Source organism: Dromiciops gliroides, chromosome 4 (assembly GCF_019393635.1).
Source record: "Dromiciops gliroides isolate mDroGli1 chromosome 4, mDroGli1.pri, whole genome shotgun sequence".
NCBI classification, from domain to species: Eukaryota; Metazoa; Chordata; class Mammalia; order Microbiotheria; family Microbiotheriidae; genus Dromiciops; species Dromiciops gliroides.
The window spans coordinates 416,671,307-416,694,663 of NC_057864.1; the positions used below are offsets into that span (position 1 = coordinate 416,671,307).

The following is a 23,357-nucleotide window of genomic DNA, read 5'->3' on the forward strand; positions in this document are numbered from 1 at the left end:
GACATTACAAAGAAAATTGTCTTTGGATTGGCTAATGAAACTTGGTCACACCCTGTGGTTTGTCTATAAAATAAAGTCACTTTCAGATAAGATTTTGAGCAGCTTATTGTTGAAATAAAGGAATGGGGATATAAACAGATGAGCCAGAATGAATAGACAGACCAGGAGTGACCAACAAAAGGAGAAGGAGTAAGTAGGACTGAGTCATAGCAGAGAGAAATGAGATTGAAGAGGACTATTGGCCCCACAGGCACCCTGGAGCAAGAGACTCAGGCTGATGCCACCTCAAAACCTGAGAAAGTTTTTAGAAATTGTCTCTTCTCTCAACTTCACCTTTCAGTTTCTGTCTATTAACAGATATTCTATTATATTGGGCTACTTCTTTAACCAGATATTTGTGATAACCTGTATTTTGCCTCAAGTATGTGAATCATATTTGGTTAACAAGATATAAATAAAAATAAAAATTAAGGCAAAGAGCCAAACCTCTGCCTAAATGTTAGGAATTTTCCTAACTGGGGGTTCAGCATGATTGTGATGATATTTCAAACTTTTCATTTAACACATACTCCATAAATGACCAGAGGAGAGAATCATGTGAACCTGAGAAGTCATTTTATTACTCGTTGGCGTCAAATAAGTCAATTATAATAACACAAGCATTAGATCAGTTTTACATAGCGAGTAATTTCCAAGTAAAAAGTGTTGTCCCAAGTGCCTTGCCATTTTACACTGACCAAAAAAAGAGAAAACCTATAGAGATGCACAAGAGGGTAAGAGAGCCATGAAGACTTTTGCATTTTGTTTTTGTTTTTGTTTTTTTAGTGAGGCAATTGGGGTTAAGTGACTTGCCCAGGGTCACACAGCTAGTAAAGTGTTAAGTGTCTGAGGCCGGATTTGAACTCAGGTACTCCTGACTCCAGGACCGGTGCTCTATCAACTGCACCACCTAGCTGCCCCTTTTGCACATTTTTTTATGTGGTAAAGAAATTACTTCTACACTCCAAGCTCCAAGCCATTCCAAGACCAACGTTTTCCAGGCAGAAAACTGGGTCTAGTTATCACCATTCATCTAGTCAACAAATATTTATCAAGTGCTTACTACATGTAAGACATTGGGGATACAGGAATAGATGCAACATACCCTGTTCAAAGTACTGAGAATATGGATAGGAAATGTGCACAAAGAGTTATGATATAAGAGACAGTGAAAATATAAAGGAAAAAATGTCCAGAGAAAATATTAAAATTTGAGGGAGAGGGGGCAGCTATATTTAAGTGAGGGAGAGCCCAGCAAGGTCACCAACCTCATTCTCTCCTCCAGAGCCATCCTGGTTCAGTGTCAAGATATGCATGAGGACAGATAGAGATGGTGCCAGATGTTTTAAGGCAATTGGGGTTAAGTGATTTGCTGAGGGTCACACAGCTAGTAAGTGTCTGAGGTGAGATTTGAACTCTGGTCCATCCCAACTTCAGGGTCAGTACCCTATCTACTCCACTACCTAGTTGCCCCATCCAGGGGTGAGAATTATCATAGGATGTGTCCTAGGTTAACAAACATCAAATGCTGACCCCTTCTCAGTGTTTCTCTTCTCTCTCCTTTCTCTTCCTTTCAAACTGCATGCACTCAAACACACACACACACACACACACACACACACACACACACACACAGAGCTAGTAATATTTTTGGAGACTGATTTGCAAGGTTGTGGGTCCTAACAATGACTAATGCACTTTATGCAAGATCTACAGCTTATGGAGATAATGCTCTTCTCCATTTGGCAGCAAAGAGAGGTGCCCTGGCAGCATCTGGCTTGGGAACTGAAGAAAGGAGAAGAGAGATTGGAATTTTAAATAGGAAAGAATTAAAAATATCCTGAAAAAGTGCTAGGAGAATTTATAGTCATCATTTCATCCTTCTCATGATCCAACTTCTCCATCATCTTACTAGGAATCAATACAGTAATTACTGCACTTTACTCTTTACATATATTAATTACCTCACAACGAGGCAAATTCACACACCACATGTATCCTATCAAACCCTCTATAACCCGTGAACACATCTTAATAATCCTACACCTCATTCCCCTACTCATCATCTCCTTAAGCCCCAAATTCATTTTGGGTCTTATATACTGCAAATAAGGATAGTTTAATAAAAACATTAGATTGTGAATCTAAACATAGAAGTTTAAACCTTCTTATATGCCGAGAAAGTCCAAAGAACTGCTGACTCTTTGACCTGCATTTAACAGATGCGGCTTTCTTACTTTTAAAGGATATTAGTAATCCATTGGTCTTAGGAACCAAAAACTTTGGTGCAACTCCAAATAAAAGTAATCAATATATTAATTAATACACTCATTTTACTATCCATTAGCATTCTAATTTTTCCACTAATCATTAATATAGTTATACCTCATAAAACCCAATACTTCCCCTTATACTGTAAAAATGCAGTAAAACTGGCCTTTTTCACTAGCCTACCTCCAATCCTTATATTTATTTATTCGGGCCAAGAATCAACAATTACTAACTGACAATGATTCTCAATTAGCTCATTTAACATAACTATAAGCTTTAAACTAGATTATTTCGCTCTCATCTTCATTCCAATCGCACTATTCGTAACCTGATCCATCCTAGAATTTTCCCTATGATATATACATTCAGACCCTAACATCCACCGATTCTTTAAATATCTAATCACATTTCTATTTACTATAATCATCCTCGTATCAGCCAATAACCTCTTCCAACTATTCATTGGTTGAGAAGGTGTAGGCATTATATCATTTATATTGATCGGATGATGATATGGCCGAACCGACGCTAACACAGCAGCTCTTCAAGCTGTCCTATATAACCGCATCGGAGATATTGGCTTTATGCTAACAATAGCATGGTTAATAATCCACAGCAACTCATGAGATCTCCAACAAATCTTCATAACTGATATAAATACACTAGCCCTCCTAGGATTAATCATTGCCGCAACAGGTAAATCAACCCAATTCGGTCTTCACCCGTGACTACCCTCAGCCATAGAAGGCCCAACTCCAGTCTCAGCCCTTCTTCACTCAAGCACTATAGTAGTTGCAGGGATTTTCCTACTAATCCGCTTTCATCCTATTCTACAAAACAACAATACAATTCTCACCACAGCACTATGCCTGGGAGCAATTACTACTCTATTCACTGCAATCTGCGCAATTACTCAAAACGATATTAAAAAAATAGTAGCATTCTCTACCTCTAGTCAACTAGGTCTCACGATAGTTACTATTGGCCTAAACCAACCTCATTTGGCATTCCTTCATATCTGTACCCACGCATTCTTCAAAGCAATACTCTTTCTATGCTCTGGCTCTATTATCCACAGCCTCAATGACGAGCAGGATATTCGCAAAATAGGAGGTCTCTTAACCACACTTCCTATTACTTCATCTGCCTTAATAACAGGAAGCCTAGCACTTATTGGCACCCCATTCTTAGCAGGATTCTACTCTAAAGATTCTATTATTGAAGCAATAAACTCATCCTATGTTAACCTATGAGCACTTCTCATTACAATAATTGCTACAGCCCTAACAGCCGTATACAGCCTACGAATTGTATACTTTGCCTTACTCAACCAACCTCGATACCCTCCACTCTCCCCATTAAACGAAAATAATCCCAGCCTAATCAACCCTATTATACGACTAGCCCTAGGCAGTATTTTCGCTGGCTTTCTCCTAACTATAAATATCCCACCTACATCCATAATTCCACTTACTATGCCTACTATGACTAAACTATCAGCCTTAATCGTCACTATTACAGGCTTATTCATTGCCATGGAACTAAACAAATTAACTAACTCTTCACCTATACTAAAGATAATCCATACTCACAACTTCTCAAACATGTTAGGGTACTTTACACATCTATTCCACCGTATTTACCCCCTAACAAACTTAAAACTAGGTCAACATATCGCTACCATACTAATTGATCTTAACTGATATGAAAAAACAGGCCCAAAAGGCCAAGCTGATCTCCATACCATCGCATCTTCATCTATAACTTCCGCCCATAAAAGACTAATCAAAATATACTTCATATCGTTCATCATCTCTATCCTAATTATCACAACAGTTATCTAATTACGACCACGAACGACCTCTAAAACAATATAAATCGTAATGAAAAGAATTCAACCTAATAGAACTAACGCTCATCCTCCACACCCGTACAATAAAGAAACCCCACTATAATCTTGCCCTACACAATAATTACCAATAGAATCAAACAACTCAATTGCAGTAACTAATTCAACTTCACCGGACATAATATATCACAATAATTCCATCACCAGCGCAAATAATATACTCAACGCCACCGAATTACCAATTCAACTCTCAGGGTATTCCTCAGTAGCCATTGCAGCCGTATAACCAAATACTACGAGCATACCACCAAGATAAACTAAAAAAACTACTAAACCTAAAAAGACATCTTCTAAACTAACCACAATCGCACACCCCAAGCCTCCACTCACTATTAAACTTAAACCACCATATACCGGTGAAGGTTTAGAAGCAAAAGCTACAAACCCAAAGATAAACAGGAGAGAAAACAAAAAAATAAGTATTATTTTCATTAATTTTAGTATGGACTCTAACCATAACCTATGGCATGAAAAACCACCGTTGTTCTTCAACTACAAAAACTAATGACCAACCTACGTAAAACTCACCCACTAATAAAAATCGTCAACGACTCCTTCATCGACTTACCAGCACCCTCCAATATCTCTGCCTGATGAAATTTCGGCTCATTACTAGGCACCTGCCTTGTAATCCAAATCTTAACAGGCCTATTCTTAGCTATACACTACACCTCAGACACCTTAACCGCCTTCTCATCAGTAGCCCACATCTGTCGAGACGTAAATTACGGCTGACTAATCCGAAACCTTCACGCTAACGGAGCCTCAATATTCTTCATATGCTTATTCCTCCACGTAGGACGAGGCATCTACTACGGTTCATTCTTATTTAAAGAAACATGAAACATCGGTGTTATTCTCCTACTAACCGTCATAGCTACCGCCTTCGTAGGGTATGTTCTCCCATGAGGACAAATATCCTTCTGAGGAGCCACAGTTATTACTAATCTCCTCTCCGCTATCCCATATATTGGAACTACCCTTGTAGAATGAATTTGAGGAGGATTTTCAGTCGATAAAGCAACCCTCACACGATTCTTTGCTTTCCACTTCATCCTACCATTCATTGTCATAACCCTGACTATTGTTCACCTCCTATTCCTCCACGAAACTGGCTCAAACAACCCCTCAGGAATAAACCCAGACTCAGATAAAATTCCATTCCACCCCTACTACACAATTAAAGACGCACTAGGATTTATCTTAATGCTCCTTGTACTCTCTTAGCCCTATTTTCTCCAGACCTACTGGGAGACCCAGATAACTTCTCTCCTGCCAACCCCCTTAATATCAAACCAGAATGGTACTTCCTTTTCGCCTACACAATTCTGCGATCAATTCCCAACAAACTAGGAGGTGTCCTGGCTCTACTTGCATCCTAGTACTACTCATTATTCCCCTTCTCCATACATCCAAACAACGTAGCCTAATATTCCGACCAATCTCTCAAGCACTTTTCTGACTCCTAACTGCTAACCTATTCACCCTTACCTGAATTGGGGGCCAACCAGTTGAACAACCCTACATTATCATTGGACAACTGGCATCCATCCTATACTTCCTCCTTATTCTCATCCTAAAATAAACCCCTAGCAGGTTTATTTGAAAATTATTTACTAAAACCTAAATGAAGACGTCCAAGTAATTTAACAAAAATAGCCAACAACGAAGGTATACCCCTTCCTAGGGCAATTCAAGAAGAAGGCCAAGACCCCACCATCAGCACCCAAAGCTGATATTCTAACTTAAACTACTTCCTGCAAATTTTCAATTTGTATGCTATCCCAGTATTAATTTGCTGGAGTATAGCAGATTTTTGTGCGCACACGCCTATACATATAGTCCTTACATTACATAATGGTTCCCCATACATATTATCTACATTAAATGTATGCCTAAAAGACTATTTTATGCAAAACTCAACAGAAGGTAAGCACTCATGTAGTGGTCAGGAAAAGCACTATAAGGTCATGAAAAAGTGGGAGAGAAGGAGTCTCCATAATAAAGGAAGTTACTTTATTAAATTCCCCAAGTATTTCTTGTAGAAGAGGTATTCCAGAGGTCACAGCTGAATGGGTGAGTGGTGTTTGGTTGAGACTTTAGGGAGAGAGTTGAGGGAGATGAGAATAAGTAATCATATCAAAGGAATAAGGAATGAGGTATGAATGATGACTTAAATGGGTTATGATCACTGAGATGTGTTGTGACAGTGTTCATTATTGAATGGAGGGTACCACTCCCCTTCCCAGAGGAAGCTGGAGATCAGTCAGGAGACAGCCCATAGCATGAGATGGAAATTCTGTGATCAGGTGGTCAAATGTGAGACGCTGTTTCACTACCCCTCTTCCTTCTGAAGACTGGAAGTTAGAGGACAGCAGCAGCAAGAAATGGAAGTCAACCTGCATAGGAGGAGGTGGAAATTCTACTCCCTACCAACTTTCTTCTTCCCTCATAGAACAGGCAAAGAGGAGAAAAAAAACTCGAGGTCAAAAGGGACACACGAGTATGAAATGAGTATGAAATTAACGTAGGCTGTCCAGAGGCAAAATGAAAGTTCCAGAAAGGACAATATTAAATGTTAATGTGCCATTTATCCATATATAATTGTAAGGACTCTTTGTCCTTTTTTTGTTTGTTTTGTTTTTTGTTTTTTAGTGAGGCAATTGGGGTTAAGTGACTTGCCCAGGGTCACACAGGTAGTAAGTGTTAAGTGTCTGAGGCTGGATTTGAACTGAGGTACTCCTGACTCCAGGGCCGGTGCTCTATCCACTGCGCCACCTAGCTGTCTCTCTTTGTCCTTTTTTAACTTGTGTTTTGTGCCTAACAGTGGACTAGACACAGTTGGAGAAAGGGATGAAGAATATGATATGGACCTGCCCACAAAATGTTTATGGCAAGTATAAGAGTAAATGTAATAAAAACTAGAATGTGTTATAAAGCAAATGTTGATTTGGTCTTCAAGGAAAATTTGAGGAGGGAGAAATCACTTTAATGGAGTGAATCAAGGAACGATTCTAGAGTATGTGGCATGTGATCTCCCGCCCTGGGAAGGCCAGGGGATTATTGTCCTGTGTGTTCTTGGAGACTGTGGTAATTAGGGTCATAAAATGCTCAGGAAGAGAAGACTTTCACTTAGACCTGTTTTTACTTTGTAGGAAACTTTCCCATAGGGAAATTCTTATCTATCTGTATGTGCGGCTATCATGCACGAGCCTTCAACTGAGGGATGGGATCCTTTTTGTATTTTTCCTATGGCTCGGCTCTGCTCGGCCCGCCCCGCCTCAGCCCGCCCCGCCCCGGCGCGGCACAGTTCTCCCCGGCTCAGCCCGCCCCGGCGCGGCACGGGTCGGCACGGGTCGGCACGGGTCGGCACGGCCCGCCCCGGCGCGGCACGCCCCGCCCCGGCTCAGCTCGCCCCGCCCCGGCGCGGCACGGCCCGCCCCAGCGCGGCACGGGTCGGCACGCCCCGCCCCGGCGCGGCACGGCCCGCCCCAGCGCGGCACGGGTCGGCACGCCCCGCCCCGGCTCAGCTCGCCCCGCCCCGGCGCGGCACGGTTCGCCCCAGCGCGGCACGGCCTGCCCCGGCGCGGCACGGCCTGCCCGGCGCGGCAAGGGTCGGCACGGGTCGGCACGGGTCGGCACGGGTCGGCACGGGTCGGCACGGCCCGCCCCGGCGCGGCACGGGTCGGCACGGGTCGGCACGCCTCGGCTCGCCCCGCCCCGGCTCGGCTCGCCCCGCCCCGGCGCGGCACGGGTCGGCACGGGTCGGCACGGCCCGCCCCGGCGCGGCACGGGTCGGCACGGGTCGGCACGGCCCGCCCCGGCGCGGCACGGGTCGGCACGGGTCGGCACGGGTCGGCACGGGTCGGCACGCCCCGCCCCGGCTCAGCTCGCCCCGCCCCGGCGCGGCACGGTTCGCCCCGGCGCGGCACGCCCCGCCCCGGCTCAGCTCGCCCCGCCCCGGCGCGGCACGGCCCGCCCCAGCGCGGCACGGGTCGGCACGGGTCGGCACGCCCCGCCCCGGCTCAGCTCGCCCCGCCCCGGCGCGGCACGGTTGGCCCCAGCGCGGCACGGCCTGCCCCGGCGCGGCACGGCCTGCCCGGCGCGGCAAGGGTCGGCACGGGTCGGCACGGGTCGGCACGGGTCGGCACGGGTCGGCACGTGTCGGCACGGGTCGGCACGGCCCGCCCCGGCGCGGCACGGGTCGGCACGGGTCGGCACGGGTCGGCACGGGTCGGCACGGGTCGGCACGGGTCGGCACGGGTCGGCACGGGTCGGCACGGGTCGGCACGGGTCGGCACGCCCCGCCCCGGCTCAGCTCGCCCCGCCCCGCCCCGCCCCGGCTCAGTCCTGGCTCAGCCCGCCCCGCCCCGCCCTGGCGCAGCTCGGCTAGCCCTGGCGCGGCTCGCCCCGGCTTGTCCCGGTCCGCCCCGGCCTGCTGTAGTTACCTGAGGGGTATTCTAGGAACAGTTAATAATTAATTTTAAGTCAACAAACATTTATTAATCATTTACTATTCAGAAAATATTATAAACAAATATGCAGTCCAAATTTAGCAGTAGAGACAAGTATCAGCCTCTGTTCCTACCTGAGAAGTAACATTCCTTATTGGTCTTACAGAAATATTAATAATAATAATAACAATAACAATAATACCTAACATTTATGTAAAACTTTAAGGTTTGCAAAGGACTTTGCATATATTAACTCATATGATTTTCATAACCCTGGTATTATTATGCTCATTTTACACATGTAGAAACTTAGGTTGAGAGAGGGTAAGTGACTTCCTCAGGGTCACATGGCTAGAAAGCTTTTGAGGAAAGATTTGTAATCAGCAGGATAGAGCCCTGCAGCACTTTATCCATTACACCACTCAGTTTCCCCATCATTCCAGATGCATTTGCCATGACCCTCTGTGGGTGTGGAGTTGCGTACCTATGCTTTAATAACAATTCTAAGGAGAGTACTCTTCTTCTCTGCCTTCTTCCATAAACTTCATGAGAGAGGGCTCTGATCTGAGTTTTGATACACTGTTCTAAGAAATAATATCAGGTCAGCAGAAACAGATACAGACAGGCCTTCTGGCAGCAGCAAACAGCCTAGTGGACAAACAACCATTGGATTCCATATCAAGAAGCATCTCTGTATTTGTGCTCAAAATATGTTTTGTTTGCAATGATTCCTTAATATGCTGGCAGCTCTCCCCAGGAATTGAGAGAAAAGCTGATGCAGGGAAATGGCCGAGCATGGGAGAAATGGGTTCCCACCAAAGTGATTTGCACAATTTTTTCTTCTAAATTTTTAAAGCAGATTTATGGCTCTAGAAAGTGCTGGCTGGACAAAGCTCTTTCATACTGTGGAATTTGATTTTTCCTTCCCTCATTTTTAAACTTCCCTATCATTTTATCCTGTCCAAAATAATGTCAGGGGTACTTAAATGCCCTAGATGCCCAGTTTATTGCTCTGAAATTGTGCTACCTTACAGTTTGCCTGACCATGCCAGGGCCCAGCCCTGCACGTCCCATAAAGGGGCTGTGTAGTGCCAGATGGAAAGAGAGAAGACAGATCCAGTGAGAATCCTCACAATGAGAGAAAGGGAAGATCTTGCCGGATGGGTTGGATGGAAGCCCTGCTCTGTGCCACTCCCCCCACTCTGGAAAAATAAAATCACAAATGAGAACAGCTTAATGGCCAAGAATCAGCTGGAGACAAAGGGATGTTAGCTTCAGGGAGGGAGTTGTGAGACAGAGAAGGCTCAGGCGAGATGCTCAAAAGTCTGGACTACCATGGACAGCTGCCATCAGAGAGAGATGGCCCCCAAAGAATTTCACAAGCCTTCAGAGCTGGTGCTTCTGCTTCAGCCCAGGGCTTGGAGAAGTCAGTAAGATGAGGAAGCACCTCACACCTCTCTCCCTATCCGTTTAGACACACTGATTATCTCTAATGACCTAATATTTAGAGCTCAGATCCATCCCTCAAAGCAAATCAGAGAAGTCATAGACAGCTCTATGACTCCTCATAGAGAAGATATAGTCAGCTTATCAGCTGACAGTTCTGAGACCTTCAGTTCAGAGGGGCTATGGAAGAATGTTGAAATAGTGTGGAAAGACTTTAGTTCAACAAATATTTGTTAATGACATATTATGTGCAAGGCCCTTTCAAAGCTACAGAAAAAAAATCTATCATACCATCCTAAAAGAACTTGCAACCTATTAAGTTATATGATATGTATGTAAATAATACAAAATGGAATCTAAGTGCACACAAAAAGTATAAAGAAGAATAAATGAGAATTCAACAGAGGGAGAGAAAGATTCCTTTGGAGGGAGGTAATTGGAGAAGGCTTCTTGTAGCAGATGGCATTTGAAGAATGGGAAGAATTTGAATAGGAAGAAATGAGCAAAGGAAATTTTAGATATAGGGAATAGCATGAGAAAAGGCCTAGAGGTGGAAAAGTGTGCTACATACTGGAGAAGCTGATGGTAATATGGTTCTGCTAGAACATTGTGTATATCAGAAGAATAGTACAGTTTGCATTACACATATTTGACTTTTCAGAAAGAATTATGAAAGAAATCCTCATTCAAAAAAAACAACACCACAAACCTATCGTTAATTTTGCTGTTCAGTATTGTGCTCAATCTCTTTACTCCAGCCCGTCACCTCATTTCAGCCTCCTACCCTCATTTTCCCATTAAAAACCCTCCAAAAGGTAGCTAGGTGGCACAGTGTATCCATATATATAAGATGTTTTGCAATCTGTAAATTCTAAGTCACACAGCCAGTTAAGTTTCTGAGGTAGAATTCGAAACTGGGTCCTGACGCCAAGTGCAACACTCCATCTACTACACCAGAGGCGTCAAACATGCTGCTGTTGTCAGACACCTTGAACAAGGACAAAACGGCATCACTGATGATTGGTGCATGACTTTTTATTTGCAGATGATTTGCGCTCAATGAGCCTCTGAGGCTGAGATGCAACATAGTATGAATCGATTCTCTGTAATATGTGCTCATTTTGACCTGACAATCAACACCAAGAAGTTCTCCATCAGTCAGCACTGCTGAACCACTGGTTACAACAAATGGAGAAATTTCGAGTGCTGTGGATAAGTTCACTTACCTTGGCAGTATACTTTCTAGGGTTGTCCATATAGATGATGAGATTGATACACACATTTCCAGAGCTAGCTCAGTGATTGGGAGACTCCAAAAGAAAAGTATGGGTAGGCTGCCCATCCAACTAAAGGTCTACAGGGTCATTGTGCTGACCACATCACTGTATACCTGTGAAACCTGGACAGCCTACCAGTGCCATGCCAGAAAATCGAATTGCTTTCATTTGAATTGATTCTGAAGATCACCCAGAAAGATAAGGGACTGGATGTTGAGGTCTACTTTGGAACTGAACTGACAAGCATTCAACATACTGAAGAGAGGACAATTCTGATGGGCTGACCACATGGCCCAAATGCCAAATGTGCATTTGCCTAAAAGACTATTTTACAGAGAAGTCACACAAGGCATGCGAGCATGGAGGCCAGAAGAAGAGACACAAGGATACTCTCAAGATCTCTCTGAAAAGCTTAAGTACCTATCACTAAACATGGGAGACACTGGCAAAGGACCACCTGGCATGGTGTGCCTGCATCAAAGAAGGCACTGTGCTCTATGAACAAAGCAGCATCTCAGGACAAAGGAAACATGAGGTGTACAACTTCAGAAACATCTCCATTTCTAAATGTTCAAATGGGCTACCTGTGGTAAAGCCTTCAGACACCAGATCAGAACCAATACTGGACTGATCAGCCACAGCTGAACACACTGTGTCTTGATCATGATGTCATTGGTCTTCTTGGAGTAGGAAGGATAAACAACAACAGCCCACAACATTCCCAAGGATGGCTGAACTAGTTTAAAATGTAATTAAGAAATATTTAACAAAATAAAGTACAATAGAACATAGATAATGTTACTATGTGGCTTTCTAAGTCAACATGTAGCTACCGGCATCCTCATATACTGTTTAGTGGCCCCCATTCTTATTTGAGTTAGACACCTCTGTCCTCGCCCATACTAATCTACTTCTCAGGCTGTCCTTTAACTTTCTCTTCACATCTCCCTCTTGAAATCCTCAGTTTTCTTCAAAGCTCAGGTTAAGAGCCAGCCCCTATAAGAAGCCTTTCCTCACTCTCCTCCCCCAGTCATTAGTTCCCTCTCACCAAAATTACTTGTATATCTAGCAAATTCCTCTCCCCTCTCACTTTCCCAACTTCTAGCCCAGTATTTTAATGTCCATCACCTCTTTCCACGTCCTTGTTATCAAGGAAACTTAGAAACACATCTCTACAAGGTATACTAGATACACATCTAGGCTGGCGGGCCCATAAAATTTAACTATTTCTTTCCTCAGGGTTCTAGGGGAAACCCTGTGTGTTCCACTACTACAGCATGCACGCCATTAATGACCAGTTAGCCACAGAATTAGTTTTTTGTTAAGGGTATTTACTAAATAGGCATAATAGGAAGAGTTGCTTCAACACCCCCCTAACCCCCCACTCCACCCACCCCCACACCTCTCTACACATGTCTGAGTGTCCTCTCCCCAAAGAACATATAGAGTCCAGGCAAAAATGGACTCAAATTTAGGAAGTATATATGGTGTAAACCAGAGCTCCTGATCATTACTGCTCCTTTTTTTCCCTTTGTAGAGTCCTCATGAAATTCTCCTTTGGTGTGGGAGGCTCTCTGTTGATTTGCCTTTGTGGAGTCCTAAAGTTGTTTGTCTTTGGTATGCCCATCTTGTTCTCAGTGTAGATATTACCCATCAGCCCCTGCTCTCCTGGAGAATGGTAAATCCAAATCTTCTGACCCTTCAAAGTTCACAAAGTCATTCTCTGGTGGGGGTTCAAGGTGGGAAAGATGATGAAGGGGAAAGACAGAGGAGGATGAAGATATAGGAATCCATTTGAGCAGGTTCTGAACTGGGTCTAGGTGAAGTGTAGCACAGAGCAGCTGAGAGCACCCAACACCCACTCTTTAGTGGGCAATGGAAAGGGCAGAGCCCAGACAAATTTCACCTGTTAAACAATGTTGTCTAGTGCTGCATGTGGGTCACAAAATGGCAACCTGCATACACCAGCCTAGGTTTTTTCTTTCCTAACTTAAATTTAAACTGCCAAGGATGAAGACTCTCATGCTTTTTTGTATGTATGACCCCTGAACTTAGGAGAACCACCCAATAAATATCTGCCCTGAAGGCAACAGACATTAGCATAGCAAATAAGAAGATCCTCAATATGTTTGTCATGGAGAAACTGTCTTGGGTGATACTGAAAGAAAGAATTAAATCCTTTTCAAGTGCTCTAGTAACAAATAGCTTTAGAATCTGGCTTTGGTAAATTCAGCAGTTTTTTTTTTAACTTGCTTTTAAAAAAATTTACACCTATAATGTTCCTAAAATGTTTAAGGGCAGCCTTGAAAACAATTTGTCCTTTCAGTTTTAAAATAATTGTATAATTCTGAATTTTAATTAATTCAAATGTCCTCCTCACCCCCCCCCCTGCCCTCCACATTAGTAAGGTTTCACTGGAGGGCTCTGGATGCTGCAAATGAATGAAGACAGGGCTGAACACATAGTAATTTGGTTTTCCTTAGTTCGTGAGTCATACACTATGTAGCACTAGAGGGGTGTGGGTTTGCATCAGCCCACATAGTAACCCAGTTCCCATAGTAACCCAGTGTTTTAATGTCCGTCACTTCTTTCCACATCCTTGTTACGTATAACAACGAAATTCATAAATATGCCTCTGTAAGGTACAGTAGGCAAGAACTAGCACTTTATTTTTGGTGTGAACATTTTAAAAAGATGCTGTTGAACCCAAGTAAACATTTTCAGTTAATCAGTTAATAAACATTTATTAAGGAGCCTACATGTTCCAAGCACTGTGCTAAACACTGGGATACAAAGAAAGGCAAAAAACAGTTCCTCATCTCAAAGGAGCTCCTTCTTTGCTGGTTTCTGGGTCTCTAAACAGCAGTGGGAGTAGAAATCATCATAATAATTGTTCAGTCGTGTCTGACTCTTCAAGACCCCATTTGGAGCTTTCTTGGCAAAGACTCTGGAGAAGTTTGACATTTCCTTCTTCTATTCATTTTATAGATGAGGAGACTGAGGCAAACAAGGTTAAGTGGTGTGAGAAATGGGTAGTTGTCTCCTCTCAATGTGGATATAATAGTCAGTCATACTCCCCTGACCTGTTTGTAGGACAAAGGTCTCAGATCCCCTCCTCCCCCTCAGGTTAGCAAGGTCACATGGTTCAAGGAGCCCTGGTCTCAATTAGGTCCTCTCCAGAGTTCTGTCCATATAAGGAAGTATAAGGTCCACTCCTGAGTTATGCCCATACAAGGAAGAGGGGTGGGAATACTGCATTCTGATTAGCTAGTTTTTGCACGTAGATTGTAACCCCGACCAGTGATGAAAAAGGGGAAGGTCCATTCGCATTAGGGACTAGGGTATAAAACAGGGCCTGTGAGCCCCCTTTTGGGGCACCCACTAGCTGCACACTAGAGTGCCTCCTCATGAGAAGAAAATAAAGCTTTTGTCACCTCGATGCTGAGTTCCTGAGAATTATTGAGAAGAGGATGGATTTTTCCCTCACAATTGGAGGCCCCAGCGAGATGTAAGGAGCTGCGGGGCCCTCCGGGTTCCAGCACTCCCAGCGCCCTTCACCAGCGATGGTCGGAGCCGGAGCCCGGAGGGGGCCACCCCCAACTCCTGAGTTCAAGGAACTCAGCAGAGACGTCGCAAATGCAGGGTTGGAGCAGGCTCACCAAGGGGGTAAGAATTTATCAAAACAGGGATTGCCGTGGGGAGGAAGGAAAAGCCAGCGCTCTGGTTTGTTAGGCTCATGATAGGGAGTCACTTGCTATACGTTTTTGGCAGGGGTATTGGGTGAATTTATGAATGAAAGCTTACCTCCCAGGATTGTGAGGATAGTATAATGTTTTCTTTGGGTGGGAAAGCCAGGAGAGAGGTCCCCGAATTTCATCTCATGAGAAGAGAGCATGGTGCGGAGGCGTGGCTCGGTCTGATGGGGTCATCATCTGATTGTAGGGGTATCTGGTGGTGGCTGAGGGAATTTGGGTGAGGGGCAGCTCCAGATCCCTCAGGTCATCTCTCTCCCCCTCACACCACTGGGGCAGCAGCCACACCTAATCTTGTCTTCCCTGGGGGTGGAGGAGACTTGGAGTGAAGGGTGGTGGTCCTGGAGTTACTCAGAGTGTCTGTCCTTTGGTTTGGTTTTGTGGGGAGGGGGTTCTTTTTAATTTGCTCCAGGAAACTTCTCTGGTAAACTAGGCCTATTAGAAAAACAAAAGGGTTTGCTTGGGAAAGGTGGGGGAGGCCTATGGGTCCTTCAAGAGTATAGGATTAACAAAGAACGGTTAGTCCCAGGCAATTCATTTGCTTGGGAAAGGGGAGTGTGAATTCAGTGCCTTTTCTTAGAAAAGAAAAAGTTAAAAAAAAAAAAGTTTGAGAATTCTACTTTAATATCCTGAGAAAACTGATTCCATGTTTTAATTGGTAAACTGTTGACAGATGGAAATTATGGTAATATTTAGCAATTGTTGCATGCTGTTGTAATTGGTTTTGCTAAGGGTTAAATACTGATTTGAGTTTATTGATTAACTGAAAGCCTTCACTGCAGCTTTTAGATATTCATTCTTTTACATTAATTGCCTTTCTTCTGAGTTATCAGATCTGGGCAAACAAGGTGCCAACTATCCATGGGGACAGAGGACTCAGTTTCCCCTACACTGTATTCCATGAGGCTTGCCAACTTCTGTTCTTTTATGGTAACCCCCATGATCATCCCAGGTGGCATGATAAACACAATGTTGAATTTGGCCATGGCAACTGGTATCAATGGTATTAGATTCTTTAATTGTCTTATATTAAATTAGAAGGGTAAAGATGATCACTTTATGGACTCCTTTGCAGGTGGCTTGGGGAAGTTTTTAACAGCATGGGGCATTCTTGGCATCTCTCACTGGAACAGCTTTTCACTCCTGATGCAGGATTCTGGGGTTCCTGGATTCTCTTTCTTGGTTTTGGGTGTGCCAAGGTACCAAGCGGTTAGAGTCTGTAGGTGCCAGGCGTGACAAGGTGCCAGGTGGTTAAAGTCCGTAGGTGCCAGTTGTGCCAAGGTGCCAGGCGGTTAAAGTCCATAGGTACCAAGTGTGCCAAGGTGCCAGGCAGTTAAAGTCCGTAGGTGCCAGGCATGTCAACCAGTGTGCCAGGCGGTTAAAGTCTGTAGGTGCCAGGTGTGCCAACCAGTGTGCCAGGCGGTTAAAGTCCATAGGTGCCAGGTGTGCCAAGCAATGTACCAGGAGATCCAAGTAGTGTGCCAAGCAGGGGTGGTCCCCAAGAATTCAAAGGGTTCATTAAAGATGAGGAATGCCATGTCTAGTGATACAGAAAAGGAAGAAAGTACACCTCCCTAAAATTCCCAAAGACAGTCCTTTGGGAAACAAATTAGAAATCTGGAATAAGTTTGAGAAGTATAGAGGAAAATGCAAGAAGAGAATGGGCTGGGGTTCCCCTCAAGGATGGTTCAGTCCTTTTGCCTAAATTTGGGTCTAATGAAAATCAGGTATACCAAGCCTTAAATGTATATGTGATCCTTACTTGGGAAGGAAAACAGAGTTCCCAATAATAGAAATGAAAAGCATGTTTCTCAGATATTTATGGCATCTCTGCCTCTGTTCTTTACTCTGACAGAAGGGACTTCTGGCCCAGATTCCTTGAGTTTCCAGTTCACCAATTTAAGCCTGGAGACTGGGTATTGATAAGAGCCTGGAAGAGCAACAAGTTGGAGCCTGATTGGGACGGACTGTTCCTGGTGTTACTTTTCACTGACATTGCAAACCAGAGCCAAAACATGAGCAGTGGACTGTGAATAAGGAATCTAATCGACCGAGGGTGAAGTTTAAAAAGACTTTAATGTACAATATACCAAGGGAAAAAAAGGGGGGGGGAAGGGAGGTAACATTTTGGGGTAGTGGGAGCTGCTCAGGCAAACAAGTAGTGGAGGAGCAAAAAGGATTGTTTATATGGGCATCTGAAGGACGAACTGATCCCGTAGGAAGAATAGGAATAGCCTTTGATCCTACATCCCCCTATCTTTTTAAGACTCCAGAAATAACCTCTCCAAGTCCAGAAGGGAAATTAGGAAACTCCTGAGTTACAGGCCCGTGAACTTAAGGATGTGAGACAGGGACTGCTGGGTTTAGAGATTCAAATGCTCGGATGGAATGGGTCAGTGCTTTGGGAAGACCAGCTGCCCATGCTCTAAGTCCACATTTTAGCCTGGAGGGGTTCCGGTGTCTCCTTCAATTATACCAGAATGGGTTGGCAAAGGGTGAGAGTTGCAGGGATTTGAAGCTACTCTTCCCTGTGATAAAAAGGGCAGCAGAAAAGATCATACCCACTTTTGTTGGAGTCCCAGGAAACCATCCTGCCTGTCTCTCCAGATGGGTGAGAGGTTTTCTGGTCTTGGGTAATACGAGTTGTGTCCAAACATGGGAAGTAACCGAGAACCACTCGGTAGATTTTTCATCCCTGATCCTCCCCTGAGCTGACCTATGGTGGTATTGTGGTGGAAGATCAACCTTACCCCCTAACTGGGCTGGGACTTGTGGGTTGGTGTGGCTGGTGACCCTTTACCATGGCATCTGAGCATTTCTCCAAATCTGAATCTAAATCAAGAAAGAAAGGGTCATCTGATGCTCTAATCTGCCTAGATAGCATAGGATTCACAGATTTAGACCAAAAGGCAGAGGAGATATTCAATAAATAGAATGAGAGGAGCCAAATAGTCAAAAATAAAGAGGAGGGATTGTGAGAAATGGGTAGTTGTCTCCTCTCAATGTGGATATAACAGTCAGTCATACTCCCCTGACCTGTTTGTAGGACAAAGGTCTCAGATCCCCGCCTCCCCCTCAGGTTAGCAAGGTCACATGGTTCAAGGAGCCCTGGTCTCAATTAGGTCCTCTCCAGAGTTCTGTCCATATAAGGAAGTATAAGGTCCACTCCTGAGTTATGCCCATACAAGGAAGAGGGGTGGGAATACTGCATTCTGATTAGCTAGTTTTTGCACATAGATTGTAACCCCGACCAGTGATAAAAAAGAGGAAGGACCAGTGATAAAAAAGGGGAAGGTCCATTCATGTTAGGGACTAGGGTATAAAACAGGGCCTGTGAGCCCCCTTTTGGGGCACCCACTAGCTGCACACTAGAGTGCCTCCTTCTCATGAGAAGAAAATAAAGCTTTTGTCACCTCGATGCTGAGTTCCTGAGAATTATTGAGAAGAGGATGGATTTTTCCCTCACAAGTAGCTTGCTCAGGGTCATCCAGTTAGTAAGTGTCTGAGGTCAGATTTGAACTCATGAGTCACCCTATCCACTGTACCACCTAGAGGCCCTCATAATAATTATACAAGTATTACATATGTATGTAATTTACAAATACTTTCCTCAGGACAACCCTATGTTGGAGATATTATTATTCTTTTTCATAGCTGAGAAAATGGAGGTTGAAAGAGGCTGAATAATTTGCCCATGATCTGTACACAGCTGGTCAGTGTTGGAAGTGGAATTTAAGCATAGGTCTCTTTGGACTCCAATGCTTCAGGTAATAAGGTGCTAGCCTAGAAAAGAAAGAGTATTTGCCTGAGTCTTTTTTTTTTAACTCACTCTTAATATAGACAAATGACTAATTATTTTACAGCCATTGTTATTGCTAGTCTAGAACTTGCATCTCATTTTTTATTGCTATGCAGCTGTGTAATAAAGGCATAAATCACACATTGCTCCATGTGCCACAAGAGATGATATAGAAAATATTACAATTGTATTCATATACATATGCATGTATATGAATATTATATATTGTATGAATATTATATCACCCATTATATCAAACCTTGTATGTGAAAGTAATTAAACCACCAAATAAATTTCATAGAAGTTATGTGATGTAACCAATTGGTAGCCCTCAGAGCTAAATTTATCAAGTACTTCTTTTCTTAAATACTGAATAAAGCTATAGAATAAATGCAAAGAGATGCATTGGACCTCATAGGTAGCACTGAGTCTTGGTAGGGAGGGACTCGTGACTGGAATGGAACTTATTTAAAAGGAATGGCAAGGGGGAGAAGGCCAGACCAGCATTGCACATACTATTTTTTTTGTTTGTTTTTTGTTTTGTTTTGTTTTTGTTTAGTGAGGCAATTGGGGTTAAGTGACTTGCCCAGGGTCACACAGCTAGTAAGTGTTTAGTGTCCGAAGCCGGATTTGAACTCAGGTACTCCTGACTCCAGGGCCGGTGCTTTATCCACTGAGCCACCTAGCTGCCCCCATTGCACATACTATTGAAGGACTTGGATTAAGGAAGATCTGGATTTGAAATGTCTCAAATACGGGGTGTCTCAAAAGTCTTTTTAGTTAAACTTAAAGCAACACTAAGACTTTGGAGATCTCTGTACTTATTAGCTGGGTGGACCTGGTAAAGTCACAGCCTTTCTGATCCTCAGATTCCTCATTTGTAAGATGGCAATTTTGGGACTCACTGGAAAAAATACTCTGATGTTGGGAAAGATTGAAGGCAAAAGGAAAAGGGGATAGCAGAGAGTGAGATGGATAGATAATATCATGGAATCAATGAACATCAACTTAGACTTCAAAAGATAGTGCAGGATAGAAGGTCATGAAGAGTTGGATACAAACAGATGACTGAACAACAAAAATAGTCATAACGAAAGTACCCACCACACAGTTTGCTTGTGACCACAAGAGAGATCATGTGCCTCAAGTGCCTTGCAAGCCTTAAATTTTCAAAGGACCTATGATCTCAAGCATTTGGATGGCTCCTCCGTTTGGATGATCCATCTCTTGTCTGCCTAGCCTATAGGATTCTTGTCCTCCCACAGTTTCACCACAGAGGGTCCACCTGATGTGCTAAAGTCCCTCCTCACTTTCTGTTGATATTTGAGGATACTAGAGAACACTTGATCTGCCTACCTGTCATCCCTCACCTTCACTCTCACCAAACCATTTTCTCTTTCAAGCATCCACTTCTCTAATAATATCCCTTACTTCTCTTCCTCCTCAAAGTTTTTGTTTTGTTTCCCCCCTCACCCCCCAGGGCAATGAGGGTTAAGGGACTTGTCCAGGGTCACACAGCTAGTAGGTGTCAAGTGTCTGAGGCTGGTTTTGAACTCGGGTCCTCCTGAATCCAGGGCTGGTGCTTTATCCACTGTGCCACCTAGCTGCCCCCCTCCTCAAAGTTTTTTTTTACTTGTTATACTTTATCTAAACTGCTTTCATGCTCAATTGCTTCTCTCAGCTTTGTGAGGTCATATTGGTTCTAATATTCCACCATCCTTCTTCATAAGATTTCAGAAATGAATTCACATTCTAAAATAGTGTTGCTCTTGGCTTACTCTGCTGCTTTTCAGGTCTTTTCAGTTTCTTGTTTTGACAATTGATCTATCCTTGTTACAACTTCCATACAAATTACTTTAATAAATGTTGATGTCCTTTTTACTGTCCATTACCAATTTTTCATCACTGATAACTTGCTTGAATTTTTACTTATATCCTTGTTGTTTGAAATGGTTAAGATTTAGTTGTTTCAGTTGTATGTTTTCTCTTTTTCTACTTCCTCCTAGCTTTATGGCAATTTTGAACTTTGCTCTAACATATCAGTGGTCTGACTGTACAAAGACAGCTGCTTTAGGAATGATTACCAGATCAGTAATGAATCTTTTTCTTTCTGTTAAAATGTAATCAATTTTATTTAAAAAAAAAGATATTAGCTATTCTTCATCTCTACCTTCCAATTCTTCTCTTGAAGAAAGTATTCATGATGTAGATACATTAAGTTTTTATGGGATCTGTGAGTCTTTGGTTTCTGTCATTCCTTATTTCTGACCCATATTGATCAACATGTTAAATCTTAACATCCTAAACCTATTCCTAACTTTGCATTGAAATTAGAAAGCATCAAAGCATGATGATTAAATTGGGAAGATATTATCAAATTCTTTATTAAATTTCTTTTAAAACTTGCTTATTGTTTTTAATTGGTCAAGTAACTGGTCTTGTTTTTATTAATCTGTCTCTCCAACTATCCCTACAACTAAACACATTTTTAAAAAAAATATGAATCCATCAATATAGAGTTACTTAGTACAGCAAGACAAATTTTCACATTAGCCATTCTGAAAATGTATTGCTCTTTCTGCATTTTCAGTTCATTACTTCTCTGGCAGAGACAAATGAGGTGTTTCATTTTCATGCTTTTGCACTTGTGGTTTGTCATTGTGTTAATTAGAGTTCTAAAGTCTTTCAGAGTTGTTTTTCTCTATCATGTTATCTTTGTATAAATTTTATACAATTTTACTCCTAATTAGCTTATCAGTTCATAAAGATCTTCCCAGTTTCCTCTGAAACTGTCCATTTCATCAACTTTATGGCTCAATAATATTTTATTACATTCATATTCCACAATATGTTTAGTCATTCCCCAATTGGATATAGGTTATACATTTTTAGTTGTGCATGTTAGTCATGTCATTAAAAAAAACACAGACAAAAAATAACAAGAAAAATAAAGTAAAGAAAAAGTATGCTTTGATCTACCTTGACTCCACCAGTTCTTTCTCCGGAGATGGATAGCATTTTTCATCATAAATCATGGTAGTCTTTTTATAAAAACTGCTAATAAAAGATGGTTAAATATGAAATGATGTTTCATATTGATCCTGGGTATTCTATAAAATTATTTAAATCAATTAACAGGGGGGGCAGCTAGGTAGCAAAGTGGATAAAACACTGCCTCTTGATTCAGGAGGACCTGAGTTTAAATCCAGCCTCAGACACTTGACATTTAGTAGCTGTGTGACCCTGGGCAAGTCACTTAACCCTCACTGCCCTGTCAAAAAAAAATCAATCAACAAGTATTTTCTTACTATGTGCTAGTCACTGTATGAAAAACTGGGGAATAGTTGGGAAATAGATACAAGGTGGAACAGCTCCTGCTCTGATGAGGCTTATACTCTAATGGGGAAAGCAACAACATTAGAACATATAAATACATACATAATACATGCAAAAAGAATACAAGAGATTTTGGGAAGGAATATGCAAGCAGTTGGGGGGATCAGGAAAGGCTTCCTGTAGAAGGCAATGCTTAAGATGAGTCTTCAAGAAAATCAGGGATTCCAAGAAATGGAAGTGAATATTCCAGGTTGGAGACTTCCATTTATCTTTTCATGGAATAGAGGTAGGTCATTCTCAATAAGGTATAAATTGCCTTTTCTCTTCGAGTTTTGTTTTTAGAGTGAATGTTAAGATTGATATGATTCAGTCCCTCTGGTATTATGGCCACTCATTGCTCACTGAGTAAGGGTCTCGCATCTGAAGCATTAACAACCAAGTTAAAGTTCAGAGACGATATAAAAGCTGCACCATTCTTAGCACCCTCTGCTCCATTTTCTGCTACACGGCCATTGTCACTGAAGAAGCAGAAGAAAGTCACAAAGGACTGAGATCCATTTTGTATTTTTGGTGTTTCATAGGTTGTCATGGTCAAAGAATTCATCGCCGAGTGGCCAGACTACTGATGATGAGCCTCTTCATACTTTGCCAGCAAGATTCAGAGCACACTCAAAGCCTTTCCAAAATGGCAGAACCTGAATTCAATTTATATGAGGCAGCGTTGTACAAAGTTGTTGGCCTCACTCTCTCTCTGAGTCCTCAAAGGCCAGTGGCAAGACAAAAATCAAGACAACTGGCAATGGCCTGGGATGCTGTGAATGACCTCGGTGTCTTCTATGTCTAATCAAGCTTGCTTTAGCCAACTTTGCCCCTAGAACAAATTGTTCTCATCCACCCATTCCACTGTGTGGATGTCTTCACATGCTTGGGGTGGACGTCCCCTTAATTCACCAATGGTTTGAGGCCTGTGGGTTACCCTCAGCCTGGTTTAGCTCATCTTCGGAGATGCTTATGGCCACTGCAAATGCTACACCTTCTTGAAGCCACAGGTGAGACTTGGGTGAATCCAGTGGA

General features: G+C 42.9%; 1 protein-coding gene and 1 pseudogene across 1 annotated transcript; one reads left to right on the forward strand and one right to left on the reverse strand.

Moving 5' to 3' along the window:
- Positions 1 to 4,369: 4,369 nt before the first annotated feature.
- On the forward strand, positions 4,370 to 5,735 carry LOC122755849 (annotated as a pseudogene).
- A 797-nt stretch (positions 5,736 to 6,532) lies between these two features.
- Positions 6,533 to 22,887, reverse strand: LOC122755181 (translation initiation factor IF-2-like). Its single transcript, XM_044003519.1, has 5 exons — positions 22,686 to 22,887; positions 14,884 to 15,050; positions 8,052 to 8,657; positions 7,593 to 7,815; positions 6,533 to 6,576 (listed from the first exon to the last, which is right to left on the reverse strand). The coding sequence occupies exons 1-5, from the start codon at positions 22,885 to 22,887 to the stop codon at positions 6,533 to 6,535; spliced, it is 1,242 nt and encodes a 413-aa protein (XP_043859454.1).
- Positions 22,888 to 23,357: the final 470 nt, after the last annotated feature.

Excerpts from the sequence above, each read along its gene's own strand:
- LOC122755181 (XM_044003519.1), bottom strand. The coding sequence starts at position 22,887 with ATGAATTCTTTGACCATGACAACCTATGAAACACCAAAAATACAAAAT. Across the intron at positions 8,658-14,883 it reads TCTCGCTGGGGCCTCCAATT|CAGGCCGGGGCGGACCGGGA; the intron begins GTGAGGGAAAAA and ends AGGTAACTACAG. Across the intron at positions 6,577-7,592 it reads GTGCCGCGCCGGGGCGGGCC|TCTTCAGAAGGAAGAGGGGT; the intron begins GTGCCGACCCGT and ends TCTAACTTCCAG.